General features: G+C 34.6%; 1 protein-coding gene and 1 long non-coding RNA gene across 2 annotated transcripts; one reads left to right on the top strand and one right to left on the bottom strand.

Annotated features, from left to right (window-relative positions):
- Positions 1 to 430: 430 nt before the first annotated feature.
- On the top strand, positions 431 to 11969 carry chmp2bb (charged multivesicular body protein 2Bb). Its single transcript, XM_056458213.1, has 6 exons — positions 431 to 592; positions 994 to 1085; positions 3766 to 3960; positions 6593 to 6695; positions 7328 to 7434; positions 10678 to 11969. The coding sequence occupies exons 1-6, from the start codon at positions 559 to 561 to the stop codon at positions 10789 to 10791; spliced, it is 645 nt and encodes a 214-aa protein (XP_056314188.1). The 5' UTR covers positions 431 to 558; the 3' UTR covers positions 10792 to 11969.
- A 5478-nt stretch (positions 11970 to 17447) lies between these two features.
- On the bottom strand, positions 17448 to 19223 carry LOC130242209 (uncharacterized). The gene is made up of 3 exons (XR_008838948.1): positions 19117 to 19223; positions 18635 to 18759; positions 17448 to 17668 (listed from the first exon to the last, which is right to left on the bottom strand). It is a non-coding gene; the product is annotated as an uncharacterized LOC130242209 (long non-coding RNA).
- Positions 19224 to 21988: the final 2765 nt, after the last annotated feature.

Below are 21988 nucleotides of genomic sequence, written 5' to 3'. Positions count from 1 at the left end.
TTTATAGTATTATTATGTAGTGTTTTATAGAATGGTACAATATGTTTATTATTATAACATTAATACTTTGCATATGGATACGTATGCATACTTTATTAAAGGACAGTTTATTTTTTGTTTTCATAGAAATTTGTAGAAATATTAGTTTCTCCTGTATTTATTTATTATTATTTTTTATTTTATGATGTATTTTTTGTAATTGAATAATGTCTAAATATTTTGAATAATTTCTAAATATATATATAATCTTATTTTTACATATTCTTATTGTAGTTTTTGGTTACGAGAACGACAGAGAGACCTTTGTTTTTGCGGCACACATCTGTGGGCTGTGCTAGTCTGTATGATGTTGCGACTGGATGGCTTCAATGCAACGTCACGTCAATGTTAGCCAATTAAAATGAATAACCGATGCAGAAGAGCAGAAGTTCACCGCCTTCTTGCCAGGAACCAGGAAATAGTCATGATATTTTGATAGGCGACTCTCACTTGATATTAGTCATTGATATATACTTACTTTTCTTATTAGTTTCGTGGTCGGCGGAGTTTGTTGCAGTTATGACATCGTTATTCAAGAAAAAGACCGTAGACGGTAAGTTTCTTGCCGCTGCTTTGTTTGTTTGTCAAAGCCGCCCAAGCAACGCTCTCACGTCAATCAACGACTGCGTTAGCAATTTTTGTCGTTTTATTTAACACTTTAAATACGATTTGGGGTGTAGCTTGTCCTAAAATGTGTTTTTGAAATGCTGCCATAACGTAAACATTTTAAATGTGACTTCTCTCACTTGTGTATTACAAATAATACTTAAGCGCATCGGTTTAAAATAACAAACTAATCTAGTAGTTCTTAAAAGAAACCACTGGGCCTTTACGTTAATCGTTCCTATGAACCTTGCTATGAAAGTAGTTCCCACACCTCCATTTGTTATAACTGACATTTCAGCATTATTAATGTATATGGCGATCGATAACTATTTCTCCTTCATTCTACAGATGTCATTAAAGAACAAAACAAAGAGCTGCGAGGAACGCAGAGACAGATTGCCAGAGACCGGACAGCACTGGAAAAACAGGAAAAGCAACTGGTGAGATTCCCCACCCATCAACGTGACGTCTATATGATCATGCCAAATGTTCCTCATTTACTGAGGTGTATGAGATCACGAGGTTATGACATTTATGTCACAGAGAGTCTTAGTGTGTGGATAGTTTATTATAACTAACAGCACATGATCCAGTTTCAAGTTGATTTAAGGATTGTTTGTGCCAGCCAATAGCTGGTGGAATGTTAAAACTTTTATTTATACCTACCCTTTGTTTTAAAACCAGTGTTCATATAAATATGATAATGTCGGTGGGGAATAATACCTTGCATTAAGTTTTTGGTTAAAAACATCTGCTGTGGTTGCCAGAAATGCATGTATGTAATCTGCTTTTACAGCGTTTTGGCTATTTGTGTAGGTTTTATTTGACTTATTTTGTGTAGTAATGTTTATTTACCCATAACACTATCTATTTGAACCAGCAAAGACTGCTTATAACTTTTGAAAGTACAAATACCAAATATAAAAAGTAGTCAAATATAAAGCCACATGATTGAGTTCTTTGTAAAACTTATACATAAGTGGTACCATAATCATAAAATCAGGCTAACAGATTAAACAAAATGCTGCTTTCAAAATTAACTAAAATGTCAAATGTAACGATAAGCATGTTTATTTACACATTAATATTATTTTTTACAAATAATTTTGTTTCTTAATTTTGATATCAGGTATGGGTCTTATAAAGGAAATTATTTCTATAAAAAATCATATGTGAATTAAATCTGTCAGCAAATTGGAGTACTTGGTCAATATTTGAAGTTGTCCTAAAACAAAATGTGTACCAAACAATAATTTTACAATAGGATCGAATATCAATATTTATTAACCTATCATTCATGTATTAATCATATAATATCTTTTCAGATCTTAATGAATGCTGAGTACTTTAATTGCCAACTATTTCATAATTTTTTTTCTTGTTTATATAGTAATTTACAGTTGACAAAATTTACAGTATTTTTTTTTACTGTAGCATTTTTACAGTTGTATTTTATTACTCTAAATCTACTATCTGTTTTCACTTGTCTTTTTTACACAAATCACAAGCACTGTCACTAACTCGTGTCACATATACAGTACACTACCTGACGAAAGTCTTGTCATTGATTCCAGTTGTAAGAGTACAAATACTTCTAGTTAATCGTTTGGAAAAGTGGCAGAAGGTAGATTTTTTTTAGAATCATCTGTTGAACTGCATCCCAATCATCACAAATGCAGAAGACCTGTTGGAACCCCCATGAACCCAAGATTCCCATAGAAGTCAGTCAAGTTTGGTGAAGGAAAAATCATGGTTAGGTGTTACATTCAGTATGTTGGCATTCAAGTGATCTGCAGAGTGGATGGCAACATCAACAGTCTGAGGTATCAAGACATTTGTGCTGCCCCATTACATTCCAAACCACAGGAGAGGGTAAATTCTTCAGCAGGATAGCGCTCCTCATACTTCAACCTCCACATCAAAGTTCCTGAAAGCAAAGAATGTCAAGGTGCCACATAGATTGGCCAGCCAAGTCACCAGGCATGAACATTATTGAGCATGTCTGGGGTTAGATGGAGGAGGAGGCATTGATGATGAGTCCAAAGAATCTTGATGATCTCTGGGAGTCCTGCAAGAATGCTTGCTTTTCCATTCCAGATGACTTTATAAAAAGTACTGTAATTGAGTCATTGCAGAGTTGTTTGGATGCAGTCATCCAAGCTCATGGGAGTCATCACAATATAAATCATTTTTCCCCTGCACCATGACTTTATATTCTATACTGTACTTTATTTTTGTTAAATGACATGAGTTTTGTCTAAGCAAAGTCAGACCTTACTCTCCTAATAAAATAATAAAAAATCAAGGCATGATCATATTTTATTTTTGTAAAATAAGCATAATCTAGAGGCCTTTGCCCTTAAGCCACTTCTACCAAATGATCAACTAAAAGTCAAGTTATTATGTTGTTCCTAAAACAACAATTATTTGTTGTTCCAGGTAGTGTAGTAGTTCACAATTTATTTCAAAAGTTTTGTTTATTTGCTTTTTCTGTCATTTCTGAAAACTTTTTTATTTTTGTGTACAGCACTTATGTTATTTGAGGTCAGAAAAGTAAAATAAAAATACATCTATATGTATTCTCTGTGGTATATTTTCACAGGAAATGCTGCAAATTTTGTTAAAATTAAGTTTAGAAAAGTCACCACAAATTTAGTCAATTTGGGAAGCTTTTTTATTATTAAATCCTGCTAGCAATCTTATATTTTAACACACATTCAGATCATTAACTGTGTAGGTAACTATATCTCCACACAAGTGGACAGTATTTTTCTGTTTGATTGCTGTAGTATTGTAGACTGATGCTCTTGTTGGTCTGGCTTTTTTAAGCATGCTGGATTCTGATTGACTGTCAGTGTTTTCTCTTTTTCTGTTGCCTGAAAAATTGATTCCAACTATATTATTTTATGTGCCATTATCTTTATAGGCATAGCATGAAGTCTGGTATTCTTTTAAATGTAGTAAAATATTTTTACAACTATATATTATTACTGGTATAATTTATATCCTCAATGTAAACAGGTATTTTTTCAGCATAAATCTGATCTGAGAACTGTCATGTCTTTATAATGCCATTAAATGAATCCCTAAATGTTTCCTACGTTTTTTTACTTTTCACAGGAGATGGAAATCAAGAAAATGGCAAAGACAGGGAACAGAGACGCCTGCAAAGTTTTAGCCAAACAGCTTGTGCAAGTGAGGAAACAGAAGACACGCACATATGCAGTCAGCTCGAAGGTCACCTCCATGTCCACACAAACCAAACTTATGAACTCCCAGATGAAGATGGCTGGTGCTATGGCCACAACAACAAAAGTAAGACCCTTTTGTCTTTAAATTAACTTTAATAAAAAAAAAAGTTTGTTCCCACTAATTTAATTTTGGTTCTTTCTTGGCAGTTCTGACAGTGATTTAATGCTTAGTTCACCCAAAAATTAATATTTACTCAGTTTTTAATGTTTTTTTTTTTTTTTTTTTTTTAATTGTAGCCATTGACGTTCACGTTAAGACAAAAAAAACATACAAAAAAAAAAACAACAACAACAAAGTCCGAATAGCAATGTTTGATTTAACAATGTTTGACCATGGCTAATACTGTATGATATTGGAAAAATATATGACGTTGCAATATTTTGTTTTTCTTCTAGTATATATTGGGATATTAATGCAATTTCACCAGACAGCTTGAATAGTTCTATTTGGAAAGAATTCATTAAGTTAGACTGATTGGGATGATTCTGCATGGAAGTTAACAATGCCTAATATAAAATAAAGTAAAAGCATAAATCAATACAATAGAACATAGATACAAGTTAAATATACAGTGCTCTATGCTTATCTAACACTATTCAGAAATTAAATAATAAAATGTAAACACTGTGTAGTCTTCATTGTAAAAAATAGTTCAATATCATATATCTTCATTTAAGATACAAATGGTACAATTGCTTATGCCTGAACGCTTACAACGTCTCAGGCCTTAAAAACACATGAAAAATGATCTGTTGATGAACTGTTCACTCTATTATAGTTAAACACTGCAGTGACTCTACAAATCTTATGTGTTCTAAATAGCGGCTCCTGCTCAACTATTAATCCCAACAAATAAAGTAAGCATAGCTATATGACTATTGTGGATGCAAACATTGCGATATTGATGCTGACACTTTCTATTGTGCAGCCCTAATTGTGATCAGTTGAAATGTCTTCACATTGTAAGGATTTTCATTTGAAGAGATAGTGTAGTACTACATCAGACATTGTATCAGTTGTAATTCTGGTGCCACTGTCTTAATATACTGTGCAGTACTAAATCTATTCACACACATGAGATGCTGCAATTATTCAAAATAACAAAAGTGTGTTAGTTGCATGTGCATTGAAATTTTGCCATTGAAATTTGAGTTGTATGCTGTTCTACACTTTTTTTTTTTTTTTTTTTTGAGCGCATACACCTGAAGAGTGCAATATTGACGTGCACACTACAAAGCCTGTAAAAAAGTGCTTTATTACAGGACTAGGTTATGTTTCACATCTAATCGTGTTAAAATTGTCAAAGATTTACATATAATCAAACAGTTGTTTTTGTGTAAACTGAAATGTGACAATGTGTATGGGTATTAAAGTAACACTAGACTAATACTCTAAGCATTCCGAATTTCATCCCAAATCTGTATTTATTTTGGTTTTGTACTGAACCCCAAAAAACATCTGTTGAATAACATGGGTGACCAAAGAGTTGCTGGCTGTTAATAGTAGGAAAAGTACTATTGAAGTTAGTGGGGACCAGCAGCTTTTTATCTACTCGCATTATATACTACTTTTAACAGAAGAAAGAAACTCACTTAGGTTTAACATGTTTTGAGAGCGTGTAAACAATGACATTTAAATATTTCGGATTTGAAAAATATTAAAAATATTTGTGTCAACTATCTCTTTAATATTAATAAAACAGCAAAACCTTTATTTTTATCTGTTCATTCAATTTGTAAATGATGCCATTAAATGTACCTACTGTATCTGAGAAACATCGCAAAGAATTGGGAAAAAATAATGAAAGAGGATTTTCTCGGGAAAAATGTATATATTTTTGCCTGATCACCCACCCCTTCTTCAGAATATCTTTTTTTTTTTTTTGTTGGTGAACTATCCCTCTAACTCATAAGGGCCAGACAGAATCTGTGGACATTTTTTGTTATTTCTGCACAGAATTTCATACAAAATCTGCAGATTTATGCTGAATTATTTTGAGAGCATAGTAACTAAAAACCTAATACATGAAATAAAAAATAATAAAGTTTTAACTTTTATTTACAATGCAAATCCAATTAGAACCACTTTGCTGGTAAAAGTAAGTATAATATAATATATATGCTAAAAGACAGAAAATCTTTTCAAAGTGTAGTGCATATAAATGATGTAAACATTTGCATGTTCAATATTGTTACTGAAATAACATTAATAATAAATACAAATTAAATAAATATATATTTACACATACAGTTGAAGTCAGAATTATTAGCCAAATTCTCAGTCAAATGAAAGGGTCTTGAAGTAATTTTTCTCTAAATGGAAAACCTCTATTCTAAAAACCCATTATAAATTCCTATGGGTACTCATGACTATAAAGTGCTAATTTGCTTCCATCTAGAGCTGCAAATTGGCTTTGTACATCTTGCAGTTGTTATTATTATTCTTATTATGTTTTTTATAACTCTATTAGCCATGTAGGCAAATTATTTAAGTTTTATTAGTATTTCTACTAAATTTGACCTATATGTTGTTCTATAAATGCTATAAATGGTGTACAGTTTAATGCCATGCTGATACACAGCCATCATTCTTCGCATAATTGCATGAGGAGCCTAAAGTGCACGTTTTAGAATGGTCATGAATCAAACAGTGACTCAGTTGTTTGTGTGTCTGCCTCTCTCAAAACAACTTTCAGACAATGCAAGCTGTTAACAAAAAGATGGATCCAAAGAAGACCATGCAGACCCTGCAGAACTTTCAGAAAGAAACCGCAAAGATGGACATGACAGAGGAGATGAGTAAGACATGTTTTTATTTATGTATTGCTGTGGGTATTTTTTTTTATAAGTGGGTTTTGAAAAACAAGTTATTTTGCACAACCAGACTGACTATGCTATAACTAATAGCTTTTTGTGGTGATTATCATGTAATGTTTTTATCTATATTGATCTTTTCTTGAAAAGATGCTGATTTGGCAATAAACGAACAAAGAAGCAAACAAAAATTGCTTATTGTGTTTAAAAGAAATAGGAGGGAACAGTAAATGAGTGTACACTAATGTTATTGCTCCAAAAAATAGAATGATAGGATACAATGTTGTTTGAAAGATTAGTCAGCATGATTTATTTATTAACACTTTTATTCAGAAATAATGTAGAATGAATGTTTACACGCACAAAAATGGATTATGCCAAGTTTTGGCATCACCACAAGGAAATAAATCGATTTTATTTGAAGTCTTATAAACATTGTTTACTTGCAATCTCGGGGTATTTATTTGTGTGTAGAAAAAGTTTCACTATTGTGGTCATTAATCAGTTAGTTTGTTCATTCGATTGTGCGAATGATTTATGAAGGATCATGTCATACATCTGTACTGAAATTTCAGCAATTGTATACAAATCATGATTTCCCCCATCTCTATTTACAGTGAATGACACCCTGGATGAGATCTTTGAGGATTCTGGAGATGAGGAAGAATCTCAGGACATTGTGAACCAGGTGTTGGATGAAATTGGAATTGAGATCTCAGGAAAGGTAAGAAGTGAAAGGTTATATGGACGTTAGTCAGGTTGAGGCACCAGATTCTGTAAACAGGTTTATCACTGCAGTGCATTAGTGTTGAAATCCATTTGTGTCCATTAGAGCTGCACAATATATTGAATATACATCACAATAGTATTTCAAAGCATTTATCCATTACGGTTATGGAGATGCAGTAAAGAACTTGACACATGACAGATTCAGGATGATGGTAGGACGAGATGCATTTCACAGCTTAAGTGATTATTATGGAAGTTTTTGCAAAGATTTTTGGATTTAGAATCTGTGTCCTGAATATGAGTGTGCCTATTTATATATTTATTTATTTCGGTTATTAGACATAGTGGGCTCTATTTTAACGATCTAGGTGAAAAGTCTAAAGCGCATGGCGCAAAAGCATTAAGGGTGTGTCCGAATCCACTTTTGCTATGTCAAAGACAGAAAAATAAGCTTTGTGACCATAAGTCTGGTCAAAATATCCAAACACGTCCAATTCTTATGTCCATATAGTGATGCATATGACTCCAAAACAGGTGGACAAATCTAAACTTGTTTTTATAAAACAAATATAAATATGCATATGATAAATAATACTGCTAATAATAACATTACACAAAAGCAAATTGTCATGAATAAACTGAAAAAGGCCACCAAAATGAGGCATGGTTGGATGGCTTTTATATTTATGAAGAAAATAATAATTTTTGTAATGTTTTAAGTATTTTATTCTTTTTCATTTGTAAAGAAATTTGTGTATTGCTGTACATCCTGTGTGTATTAAGCAATGTGTTTTCGTTTAAGACACACTACTAACACGCTCTGTGCTGGACTTTAGACCTGCTTTAAGCTGGTCAATTGCACAGTCTATTTTAGTTCCTCAAAATAGCAATGCACCAACAATGCGCCTTAACCATAGACAGTAAAATATATGAACGTGGTATCCGTGACGTCACCCATAGTCTTCTGAAGAACCCAAAAGAAGATACTAGTAGGCGTGGCCAACTGTCGCCATTTTGTTTACGTGTCATCGCACCGACTGGGGGATACCAAACAAGGGCAAAGAGGCGGAGCGCCAGTGGAGCTACAAACACCTGCTGGCATTTTGCTTAGACAGGCTTTTCTATGGGAAAAACACTTAATACTTCATTACCTGCAACTCGTTAGTGTTCTGACCACACGTGCTTGGTTGTATACTATAACAATAAAGTGTTTAGATTTTTAAAAACACTGTTGTAATACACTGAGCCACTAAGCATTGTTCTTATGACATTTTTCAACAGGAGGAAAACGCGATTTACTTCCAAACACTTAAAATACAGTCTGTGTTAGTAAATGCAAGGCTATTTATGAAATCCAGGCATAACACTGTATAACAACATTCCAGATGACTGTTCTAAAGCCTACAGCTATTCAATCTGTTCTAAAGAAAAATATGAATGATAAATGATCTTAAATAAAGCAAATAAATTTATAGAGATGGTATAAGTATATAATTTCACGCACCTGGGAAATGGAGGCCACGTGAATGGTTGTGAGCACAATGAAGTCAACACGGCATGCCATATCATCTGATAATTGTAAGAAATAATTCCAAAAGGCAACTGACTGTGTAAAGCCACATAAAACAAAAATATGATGTGTATGCCGAGTTCACCGGCCTAACGGCGACCTAGCTGTCACTCAAATGGCCACGCCATTATTTATGCAGACTTAATAAAACGTAATATAAAGGGAACAGATGAGTTATAAAAAAAATCCACGCCTCTAACAGTTGTCATGAAGGGTAATATTAGCTATATGAACCAAAATCATTCTCTGTACCAGGCTGTAAACACCTTTTTTTTCTACTGTAAAGTTGGCCATTTTAACAGTGGGCTCAATAGAAATTTGCTCTATATGGAGCCAGGACTAGCGAAATTTCAATGAATTGCAGTTTTAGTTACTTCGTATTGGCTTCCTGAGGGAGAGCGGGAGGTTGCCGCTTGGCCTTAACACACCTCTTTTTTGGACCGGAACACCCATGAGTGCACAAAGCGCTGCAAATGTATTTGTTAGTTAAACAATGTGGCGCAGATCGAGAAAATTAGGGTTGCGCTGGTCTGAGAATAGCAACAAATCGTGCCCAATATGTCTTGCACCTTATTGCAGCAGGTGTATGATACAGCACAGTCTGTGACATTACTTTTAGGTTTCCTAAGGGCATATTTAAAGCTGTGCATATTTAAAAGTGCTGTATAGTTTAAAATGTATGTATATAAACTATAAAATCCCCTTTCACAATATTATAATGGGTAATAATTTGGCTGGTTTGTAAATCTGCATACATTTACCCTTGACTTGACTGCATAAAACACCCCATATAAGGATAAAAAGGATAAAAGGATGTTCTTCACAATGTCAGCTCTCTTTCCTCACTCTTTCCAAACATAACCTTATGTTCAGCACTTTTGCTTAAGAGCTCATGCTGCAAATATTTAGGGTAAACATGTTTACTGTAGTCTCCTGTTCATGAATGTTGAGGTAAACTGCTCTATTACAACCTCAACTGCTCTATGAAAAAACTTTCACAGAGGCCTACACTACATTGGATGTAGTGCATCATTACAATTATTATTGTTAAAATATAATAATAATAATATAAGAAGTTTTGCATTTTTGCATAGAAATGTAAGTGTTTTTTTTGTTTTGTTTTTTTGTACTATATGTGTGAAAAATATTTTTGTTATGGTATTTTGAAAACAAACAGATGCATTGTGTTAAAATGAATTAATTGTCAATATAATATAATAAAAATTAATATACGGATAAGCATGTCAATACTGAAATTTAATTATTGTGGAGCCCTAGTTTGACAGTTTTTTTTAACAAACATTCATATCTCAAACATATCACACAAATACTGGGTTCAATTAAGACTGCATAAATAACAGGCCAATAGGTGGCGAAAAATAGCCATTTTAAATTTGTCACTGAATCACTAGTTAAAAACATTATTTAAACAAAAACATCCTGCAATGAAGCAAAATAAATATTTGAGTTATTAATTCAAACTGGGCTTTATTAAAAAAAACACATTTAACATTTCACACATATTTCAGAGAACATCTCTAGAGAAAAAAAATCTAGTTATTCATACCCGTGGCATGAATGTTGAGTCTTTGATTGCCCAACACTATCCATCACATCATAATTTTTTATCCATATAATGGCTTTCTGGTATTTTGTGTCCTTCTACAGATGGCTCATGCTCCTTCAGCTGCGCGAAAAACCCCAAGCGCCGCCACGGCCAAGGCAGATGGGATCTCAGATGAGGATATCGAGAGGCAGCTCAAAGCCCTTGGAGTGGACTAGTGCTCATGCACACACACACACACAAACAAACACCTGATCATTGCCTGGCAACAAAAGGCCACCCAAACATGCACTAAAACACATTCATACCAAATAACAAATACACAAACGAACAGTCCAAAAGCTCACATTCACACTTGCCTACTCTGGGATACCGCGCCACAGATGACAAATGCAATTTTTTCTTCTTATTTATTTATGACAATGAGAAATGGCTGTCAAGGGTGTTTAAGACTCTTTCAGGTGAACCGCTATAGCTTTTAGAAGGACAAGAATAAAGTTTCAGTTTGGATAAACATGTTGTAATTGAATATATACCATACCTCCTTGGAGAATAATGCAAATATTGAAGCGTTTTCCCCTGAAATCCACTACTTCAGGCTGTTTGGTTGATAAATCTGGAAAAACAATCACACTGTTGTAAACAAGTTTGACAGCAGAACTCTACCTCTGGAAACATAAGAAGTGACAGAGCTGGTTTTTAAGTCGTGCCGCGATTTGTTTTGTCCTCACCGTACCTTCGCTTGTTTCCCCAGTGCATGACAGAACACTCATGTGAGCTACGTCTGTTTCTCTGTTCTCACCTTCGCTCGGAAATGATTGAATTTGACTTCTAGATTCAGATCTTGCTCGGATATTTTGTATGGATTTTTTATTCTGCTGGATTCAAGGGTGATGCCAAATTATAAGAAGCCAGAATTTTTTTTTTTCTTTTTTTTCATTTATTTATTTATTTTTTTCATTCTTTAGTTTTTGAAGATGGTTGCTCTTCTTGATTTATTTTGTGGTTTTAGCTTGTGTGTGTGTGTGTGTGTGTGTGTGTGTGTGTAAGTGCATTGATCAGATCAGTTTTTTATTTTAAGGCTGCTCAGAAAATTCCTGCTGCTTGTTAATTGAGTGAGTCAAGAAGTGACTTAAGTGAGGGTTATTATTTTAAGGTGGCATGTAAAAAGCGGCGTACTTTGGAGTTATGCACAGAAATCTGTGTTTAGCCTGACAGCGGTTACACACTGCAATGTTTCATAAGGATTGTAAAAAGTTTAAGAATGGCAGGTTGGTAGTATGTTGCGTAATCCACATTGAGAGTTTAGGAGTATGGGTGAAGATTATTAAAAAAAACTAAGGGGATGTATACCATTATATACCATTCAATCATAAATAAAACATTTGTAATTATATGTGAGATGTTTGTGTTTTAATTTTATTTATATATATTTTTTTTATCACTTTATAATAAGGATCCATTAGTCAATGTAATTGATAACATGAACTAAGGAGGACCAATATTTGTACAGCTCTTATTATTCATAGTTCTTGTTCATTTGCTAATGCATTATTAAAATCCAAAGTTGTGCTAGTTAACACCTCTTGTAATATCAATTGTAAAAGATTTTGGTTGCACCTTTAAGGTGCAATTCCTGCTATTAATAAATCTTTAACTATACATTTAGCCTCATCCTCATACTTTAATGCTCATTAATAGTTATTGGTTTAGGTATTGGGTGGGATCTGGGATGTAAGATCATGCAGAAAATGTACTTTAAAGTACAAATAAAAGCCAGTATCTTAGTAATAGGCTGCTAATATTCTACTGTGAAAAATTGGTAGTTAAAGTAAATTGTTACTGAGATTTTGTCTCAATGAGGCTGATAAAAGCAAAACATTGGTTCATTCCCTGTATAAATACAGTGATAAATGTATTGTTTAGTGTGTCTATTATTTCTTCATGTTAGTAAATACATTATCTAGTGAAACCTCATTTTAAAGTGTTAACTTTTTTATTTTTTTTCATTCATTTTCTTGTCGGCTTAGTCCCTTTATTAATCCGGGGTTGCCACAGCGGAATGAACCAGCAATTTATCCAGCATGTTTTTATGCACGGATGCCCTTGCCGCAACCCATTTCTGGGAAACATCCACACACACTTATTCACTAGGGATAATTTAGCCTACCCAATTCACCTGTACCGCATGTCTTTGGACTTGTGGGGGAAACCGGAGCATCCGGAGGAAGCCCACGCAAACTCAGGGAGAACATGCAAACTCCACACAGAAACGCCAACTGACCCAGCCGAGGCTCGAACCAGCGACCTTCTTGCTGTGAGGCTACAGCACTACTTACTGCGTCACCCCTTTTTAATTTAATTTAATTTTTTAGTATTAGTTTTACTTATTTGTTAGAATATCAATTTACTACCACTAGAGGGCAGAGCCAAACCATGATTAAACTTCTTGCCCTATTATCTGAAAACTACACTACTGTTTGTGTTCATTAAGGATTTATTTATATAATAAAACACATTTGTAACATGAATTCTGTTAAAAATGAATGCTGCCCTTTTCAACTTTAATTATCAGACTGTCATAAAAATAATCGGTTTCACACAAATATTAAGCCACACAACTGTTTAACATTTATGATGATAATGATAATAATAAAAGTTATTAATGTTGTTATTATTAATAATATTATTGTTTTTATTATTATTATTACTATTATTATTATTATTATTTTGTACCACATCAGCATAGACTGATTTCTGATGGACAATGTGATGCTGAGTAATGACTGCTGATGCATCAGCTTTGCTATTGTAGAAATAAATTACATTTCTAAATCTTTTTTTATTATTATTATTTTTTATACCTGTATTAAGCAATATTTTTGTCTTTATTGTGTTTTGGGGCAGTCTTGGTGAGCAAATTTGAATTAAAAACCTTTAAACCGTAGATATGCCTGTTTCTTGGTGCTCTGAAGACTAATATTATCTTCAAAAGTAGTTTTATATAGATTTATTTTTGAAAACTGCCCTAAGATATATCTAATGTGTTAGAAACTATTTATTTTTAATTGAATGATTACCAATTTAATAGTTTTTTATTAATAACAGTCAGTGTTTTATTATAAGAATTAGAGGTAAAGTATCTTTCCTAAATATATTTGTTTTTTATTTTTTTCCATTGATATCTGAGCTTAACATTAAAAATCATCCAATAAAAAAAAAATACTTTTTTTTTTTGTCCTTGACCAATCTTGATGTCTTTAAAGGTCTGTCATAAAGTCCCACATGGTGTGTTCGGAGGTCTGTTTTGTGGTAAAACTGGTATTGTGACATAAATTGACAGTTTTTTAAGAGAACAATACTATTTATGTATTTATTTATTCATTAATTTTATTTATTTATTTAGGTATGACACCCAACACAAATAGAAACCTAATTTTTTTGTGACTTCAGCTATAAAAAATGGATGGACATGGTTTTGAAGTTTTTATTGGAATTTCCAATTCTGAAATAATGTGAAAAATATTTATGTCGTAAGCATATTTATTATAATATAACATATTTAGCAAATAACAACTCAAACTTATATACTTTTTAAAACTTAAACTTTTTTGATATGAATTAACTTTATGCATAATCGGCAGAGTCACTTAATTTCAACATTTTAATTTCAAACTTTCAGATTGACATTCAAAGATGTGGGTGACTCTTAAGAGGTTAAAGACAGAGTCTTATACGGCTTAGGATATGAAGAAAGAAAAAAAACAGCCTGTTTCTCTGACCTTAATCCTGTATTTCAAAAAGTACAATAGTTGGAAGACTTGAGTCTCAGATGATATAACTTTTTTTGGTTACGGCTGTTCTGAAGCATTTATCTCAATTTAACAGCTTACTGACTTCAAACCCAGAAACTGCTACTAGTGTAGGAGTCCTTTGAGGATTACTGAAAAATGAGTCACCCTCACATTTTCGCTTCATTTCACAGAGAGACACAAGATGCACATAGTAGCATCCTTCTGGCCTCTTCGAACGACTGAAAACACAGTGACAAGAGCACATGACTCAGAGGCAACTGCTGGCCTCCCACTTGCAAATACTTGGAAGAGGAATCCAAATATCAGCCCAAAAGGTATATTTAAACCAGCTTTTAACTTTACCTTAAAGGCAAGGTTCACCTGAAAATTACATTTTGCTCGCCGTTTACTCTCTCTCAAGTGGTTCCAGACCTTTATAGGATTGTTTTATCTTCTGTCAAACACAAATTTTGAAGAATGCTAGAAACCGGTAGCCATTGATATCCATTTAAAAAATGATTTGGAAGTCAGTGGCTACTTGTAACTCAAGCTGATTTAAAATCAACTGCTTTTCCCCGGTTTCATAACTGAAACTGTTATTCTTCAGGTTTAAATTTGTCTCTAGTCACTAATATTCACATTCCTTCAGAATCTCATGTGTCAGCTGTTCAGACAACGAAGATGGTTGTTTCTTCACCTTCTTTTATTCGTATATTTATTTTATTCATTTTTAAATATTTCACAAGTGACGTTTACCAGAGCAAGGGAATTTTCAAAGTATTTGCCATACCATCTTTTTCTTCTGTAGAAAGTTTTATTTCTTTTAGTTTGGCTGAAATAAAAGCACTTTTATTTAGTTTTAGTTTTTTTTTTTAAACGCTGCCTTCATTTAGCTACAGAACAAACCACTGTTTCCAATGACTAACCTAATGAACCTCCCTTAACCAGGAAACTTCCCAGTTAACTTAATTAGCCTAGATAAGCCTTTTAATGGGACATAAACAGCTGAATATTTTGCTAAATAACTATTAAAATATTATGTACTGTCATCATGACAAAGACAAATGAAATTTGTTATTAACAATTAGTCATTAAAACTATTATGTTTAAGACTATTATGTCTTCTGTCAACCGCACTTAAGAAATACCTATAGAGCACCTATGATGAAAATCAACTTTTGTAAGCTGTTTAAACAGAACTGTATAGTGTCCACAGTCATACTCAAGTGATATAAAGAAAATAAGTCACTCTTTTAAAATAAAAAAAATAAAAAATTAAATGACATTAAAATAGGATCCAGATCCCTCCTATTTTGAGGCTCACCGCAACATATGACGTAGGAGTGCGGTTTCCCTGCCCACCGAATTGACTGATAGACGCGTATTATCATGTCTTTGTAGTATATATATATATATATATGTGACCTTTATACTTCACTCCCGAACCCACTTCATTCACCCTTCAGCAATACACAGACACTGGACTCGGATGAGGAGGATTTTATTTTGCCCTGCACACAGAGCAGTAACAGTGAGATCAACACGGTTTAACTTAGCATCCACATCCACAGCAGTTCTCCCTAACTCTGCTGCAGTCTATCTTGAAAGTTTAGATCATTATTATATAAAACAAAGATAGAAATAAAAAAATACAGAAAATGCGTAACTAATATCACTGAATAAACATATTTAATACCTAAACACAAAATATAATAGAAAATTACCTGCACACAGAGCAGTAACAGTGAGATCAACATGGTTTAACTTTAGCATCCACATCTAAAACACATATACTTCATTAGCACTTGCTGTATAAGCACATGGGGGAAAACATTAAGATGAGATTAAAAGTATCAAAATCAAACAAATATGAAAAGAAAACGCACTCTATCGATCAATAAATGTATATAAAGTGTGCTAGACTTTTAAAGCTGCATCCAATCAATCATTTAAATGATATTTTTATATTTTAGTGTGGAGCTAACACAAAACCCGACTCACCCACAGCAGTTCTCCCTAACTCTGCTGCAGTCTACACAGACTCTGTGCGCAATAGCGCCACCGGCGAACTAGCAGGAACTGCACTTCCATTAAAGCAGGATTTAATAATAAACTATTAACATGGTGTATATTTATTTCGTTACATATATATATATATATATATATATATATATATATATATATATATATATATATATATATATATATATATATAAATAGTAATATACATACATACATACATACATACATATACACACACATATATATATTGTCATGATTACCAGCGATCTCTAACCACCAGAGGTCGCTGGTAAGCACTCACCCTCACAATAACTTATGGACTACAAATCCGCCATTCATGGACTACATTTTCATACATGCACTCCGTTTACAAACACACATGCTTCCTCATTTAGACCGATTACATTTGCACCAGCTGAGGATTGTCAAAGACTGATTACACACACTATTTAAACATCACACACTCCCTGCCTTTGCCGAGTCTTGTTTACTGTATAGTGACTTTACAACGCGTTTCCTTACCCAGCAAACATGCTACTTTGGGGCCCATAAGGGACCCATGTGGGCCCCACACTGTGGGCCCAGATACCGGCGTGAAATGTGGGGCACGTGTGGGCCCCACACTGTGGGGTACGTGTGGGCCCCCTTTGGGACAGCCCAAAAGTGTGGGCTGACTGTGGGCTATCCCACACTAATCAGAGCGGGTTAGCCCTTAGTCAGCCCACACTTTTGGGCTGTCCCAAAGGGGGCCCACACGTGCCCCACGCTTCACGCCAGTGTGGGCCCAGATACCGGCGTGAAATGTGGGGCACATCTGGGCACCCTTTGGGACAGCCCAAAAGTGTGGGCTGACTGTGGGTTAACCCGCTCTGTCCCAAAAGGGCCCCACAAGTGCCCCTACAGTGTGGGTCCCACAGTCAGCCCACAGGTTCTACTTTGTACATACAGAAAACCATTATACAATACATTTAGAACAATTTCACTTGACAATAAACTGGGTCATGTTAATAATTATTTATTTACAGAGTTTAATTACAAAAAAATCAACAACTGTATTATATTGAAACAGAATTATATTTTATACAAAATCAAACATGAATAAACACACAAAAGAAAATGCTATTTTTTTAACTCCAAAAAATTGAATTAAAAGTAAGTCCCTTCTGAGTTTTGGCCCTTCCTTGGCGCCCACCATCTCTGTCTCTTGGCTTTCTTAACCATGATTTTATTGTTGCTTCTAGTTCACAAGCTGTTCCTTTGCTGGTTTTTGTTACAGCGTCTGAGAAAGAAAACAAGTGAAATACAAATGTTAAAATCAATATAATGTTATTTAAGTTCTATGGACCCTTTTACATTTCCGGGTTGCTTTGTAGCAGAAGTCATCATAGTTGGGTAAACTTAGAGTTTTGCATTCTAATTTGCTTTCAGAAACAGCAAAAAAAAAAAAAAAAAAAAAAAAAGAAAAAAAATAGTGTGAGAAAGTATAGAGTATATTCAGTATACAGCAGTATAAAGCTATAGTGGTTTGGTGAGAGTGTACTTACTCGTAGCCTAGTGGATAAAGAGTTAGACTTATGATTCCAAGGTTGCAGCTTTGTGTCCTGGCACCTCAAGGAATTGTGTGTGTGTGTATTTATTATTAATGTGCAGTTGTAATGGTTAAGTGCAATGGTCAAGTTCTGAGCATAGAATAGAGTAGAGAAACTGAATATTTACAAGTATTATATTATAAAAAAAATATATAAAGTATTATAAAAGTATACTAATCAAGAGTTCACTTGCAGTACAGATGAAAAATGTCATTGTGTATTTGTGTACTTTTCAAGTAGTACACTTACAATTATACTAGTAGTTAATACATAAAGTATATCACATCTATTGAATCTGAGATTAGATTTTCTTTTAATTGTTGTTTCTGTTTCTAAATTGTTAATACTCAAAGCAAAAATATTATGATTATGAAAGAGATGTGCTTGACAGGCTTGAAAATTGGAAAAATTGACCAACATTATAAATTAAGTTAAAAACGTATAGTATTATTTGTAGTTGTTACAAAGCCCCTGGGTTTGTAAAAAGACTCCAGGATAATGAAAAGTGTTTCAATCTGTGAAAATTCTGACAAATAAACGTTACTTACATGTAACTGTTTCTACTGTTCTTACTGTACATGACTAGTCATTTTTCCTTCAGAATTCCTTTATTACTCCTGTTACAGAGGGTTATTAACAAACATTGAATACTCTACCTATACTTTGCAGATCAGCATGCTCCCAAAGGCCTTTTTATCTGGTCAGAGCCCTTCCAGCAGTTGCTGGGCCAGTGGGGTGTCAGCACAGTGACGTACATCTTCTCTGCATCTCTGGGATAGCTCTGTGGAATTCAAACGTAAACAATTCTGTTACAGTCGTTGAGTGTAACCCTCGTCTTTGACCAAAAGTGCATTTATACAAACAAAATTGATATTAATACCGTTTTTAACAACTTTAATACACAAACATAACATTTACAAAGGATTTCAGCGTGATGGAGCCCTTTAGTAACTTTGCAGTTATCATAAAACACACCCGGGCTGCTAACTGTCGTTTTGATACAATGTCAGCAAACAGATACAATCTTCGCTACTAATAATTAACTCTTTGACTGCACGTTACTTCACTAAACTTGTTAACACACTTGAGCAACATGTTATCTTAACATTTCATCGATATTGTGACAGGATTTACCCACCTAAATGATGAGACGGCTGCGTTGTTGTTCAAAATCGAGACGCTCAAGTAATGACACTCTTGCGGTTCACCGTTACCATAGCAACCCTGTAAACAAACCATCCCGGTTCCATCCACACTCTCCACTCAAGATATTTCATATAAATACAGCTTTAGATAAAACAATAATGAAGAAAATCATCAACAAAGAGAAGCAGAAATTATAATATATAATTATAAGAAAAAAAAAAAACACATATAAACACCTGACTAACCATTCAGGGGGTCACACTCTTCCCAAGAAAATAAATAGCTCCAGTCATAATTTTTATTTATTTATTTTTTCCACACTTAAGGAATTTTGGTGTCAAAATTGTCTAAAAAAAAGTGGACAATAAACAAAAATATTTTTGCTGCCTGCACTGGCTACCCCACATGGAGCCCACATGTGTTTTTCAGTGGGATTGTCCTGCCCACACTGTCCCACAGTAAACCCACACTCACCTGTACTGGATATACAGTAGTCAACATTAAAAGTGTATCAAAACCTTTCTTCAGAGCTATCCTAAAACTATTCAACAACACCCATTCTTGTCTTAGGACAATTTTGAAAATAATTTTGATCCACTTCAAATATTGACAACTGTACTGCATGTGATAATATGTGATCAAGATTCTATCTAAAACTATAATTTCTGCATGATTTTTTCTATAAGCAGCAAGGCAGTTTTTTGTCCTTCACAGTATTTAGACCAAAATGCAAATTATTTATTCTAATTTTTACTTAAATTTACCCACAAAATACAGGTGGGGCCACAAAGGGAAAATCCATTGGGCCCCGCTTGGGCTGACCTATATGGGGCCTACATGGGTTTTTCTGTGGTCAAGCCCACTGTGGGATTGCCCACAGAAAACCAACATTGGGACCCCAAAGGGCAAAATCCATTGGGCCCCACATGGGCTGACCCATTTAGGCCCACATTGTTTTTCTGTGGGCAAGCCCACAGTGGGCTTTCCCACAGAAAAACACATGTGGGCCCCAAAAGGGAAAATACTTTTGGGGCCTGCATGGGCTACCCCACATGGGGCCCACATGTGTTTTTCTGTGGGATTGTTCTGCCCACACTGTCCCACAGTAAACCCACACTTACCCACAGTGAGCCCACACTGGCATGTTTGCTGGGTAGTCTTGTTCCGCCGTGTCTTGATCTTTGCCTGGTTTCCCTTTCTCCTTGTCTGCCGCCTGTCTACCGATCTCTCGCCTGTGTTTTGACAACGATTCTGGACTGCCTATATACATCTGTTTGCACCTGTGTTGACCATTGCCTCCCTGACATCGAATAAACCTGCATGTGGATCCAAACCTCAGTTGTTTCTGTCACTCCCCGTGTTATATATATATATATATATATATATATATATATATATATATATATATATATATATATATATATATATATATATATACAAACACACACACTGGCGATCAAAATTAGAGAACAATTTATAAATAATTGAACAATTCTGAAATAATGTCATCTTCACTGCTCAACAGTTGGAGTTTTTGTCCCATCAATACCATGCTACCAGAACACCTTTTCCACAAAATAACTAAGGCGTTTTAACAAAAAACATTATTTTGCAGAAAACACGCTGATCAAAATTAGAGAACAACAATGACTGTAGCATGGAAAAAGATTACAGCAAAATTTTATGAATGTGACAACAGTCAGCAATTAGTAGGAAGTGTACAGGCCTCTGCTCTGAATGACTTCAGCACATCTGCAGCCACAGGATAGCCACAGAACAGCACTAGTCTCTCACACTGCTCTGGTGTGATTTTGGTCCACTCTTCTTCCAGTCTCCTCCACAGTTCGGTGACTGTAGTGGGTTTCTTGGCCATAACTTTGTCGCCAAGGATTTTCCAGAGGTTCTCTATTGGGTTGAGTTCAGCACTCTAGGCAGGCCATGTCATTATTTCAATGTTTTAGTTTCAAGGAATTGCTTTACCCATTTTGCTGTGTGACATGGAGCGTTGTCCTGCATGAATACTACGGGCTGATTGGGTGATGAACGCAGGGAAGGAACCATATGTTGTTGAAGAAGGTTCTGATAAACATTTGCGTTCACTCTGCCATGTAGCTGTATAAGAGGCCCAACTCCTGCTGCAGAAAACATACCCCAAACCATGACACTCCCTCCTCCACTTTTCACTTACTTCTTTACACACTTTGGGTTCAGTCTTCTCCAGTTTTTCACCATCGGACCCAAATAAATTAAACTTGCTTTCATCACTGAAGTGAACTTTGGACCAGTTCTCCTCTGTCCACACAACATGCTCCTCAGCAAAGCTTAGTCTAGCCTTTTGATCGATCCTGCTAATAAGAGGTTTGGTCACTGCAGAGTGGGCTTTCAGTCCAAATTCTCTGAAACGTCGAGACACTGTATGACGAGACAGATCTTTACCCTGTTCAGCGCTGAACTGGTGAGCAATTCCAGCTGCAGTGTGGAAACGATTGCCCATTGAGATCCTCCGCAGTATCCTGTCCTCTTTTGTATTTGTCTTCCGTGAACGACCAGCCTTCTTGGGGGACTTGAATGAGCTTGTGATGTTGTAAAGATTCAATATTCTTGAAATCACAGATTTGGAACAACCAGCTTGTCTTGCTATGGCTGATAGAGTCATCCCTTTGGCTTTCATCTGGACAACCTGCTGCCGGAGACTTTCAGTCACTTTAAAACGGCCCACCATCTTGCAGAGTCAGTGAAACTGGAAGTTAGGCTGCCAGGTAAATAGGGGTTGATAGATAATTGAGGAAATTAGCACTAGGTGCCAGATTAACAAAAATAACTGGGAGGTATCTGAAAGTGTTCTCTAATTTTGATCAGCGTGT

This window comes from Danio aesculapii, chromosome 1 (genome assembly GCF_903798145.1).
Source record: "Danio aesculapii chromosome 1, fDanAes4.1, whole genome shotgun sequence".
Lineage (NCBI taxonomy): Eukaryota > Metazoa > Chordata > Actinopteri > Cypriniformes > Danionidae > Danio > Danio aesculapii.
The sequence above is the reverse complement of the archived record's forward strand: the minus strand, read 5'-3'. Positions and strand labels throughout refer to the sequence as shown.

Bases quoted from the DNA above. Each gene is read 5' to 3' on its own strand.
- chmp2bb (XM_056458213.1), top strand. From the start codon at position 559: ATGACATCGTTATTCAAGAAAAAGACCGTAGACG. The intron at 6,696-7,327 runs GTAAGACATGTT...CTCTATTTACAG, and splicing joins GGACATGACAGAGGAGATGA to TGAATGACACCCTGGATGAG. The intron at 7,435-10,677 runs GTAAGAAGTGAA...GTCCTTCTACAG, and splicing joins GAATTGAGATCTCAGGAAAG to ATGGCTCATGCTCCTTCAGC.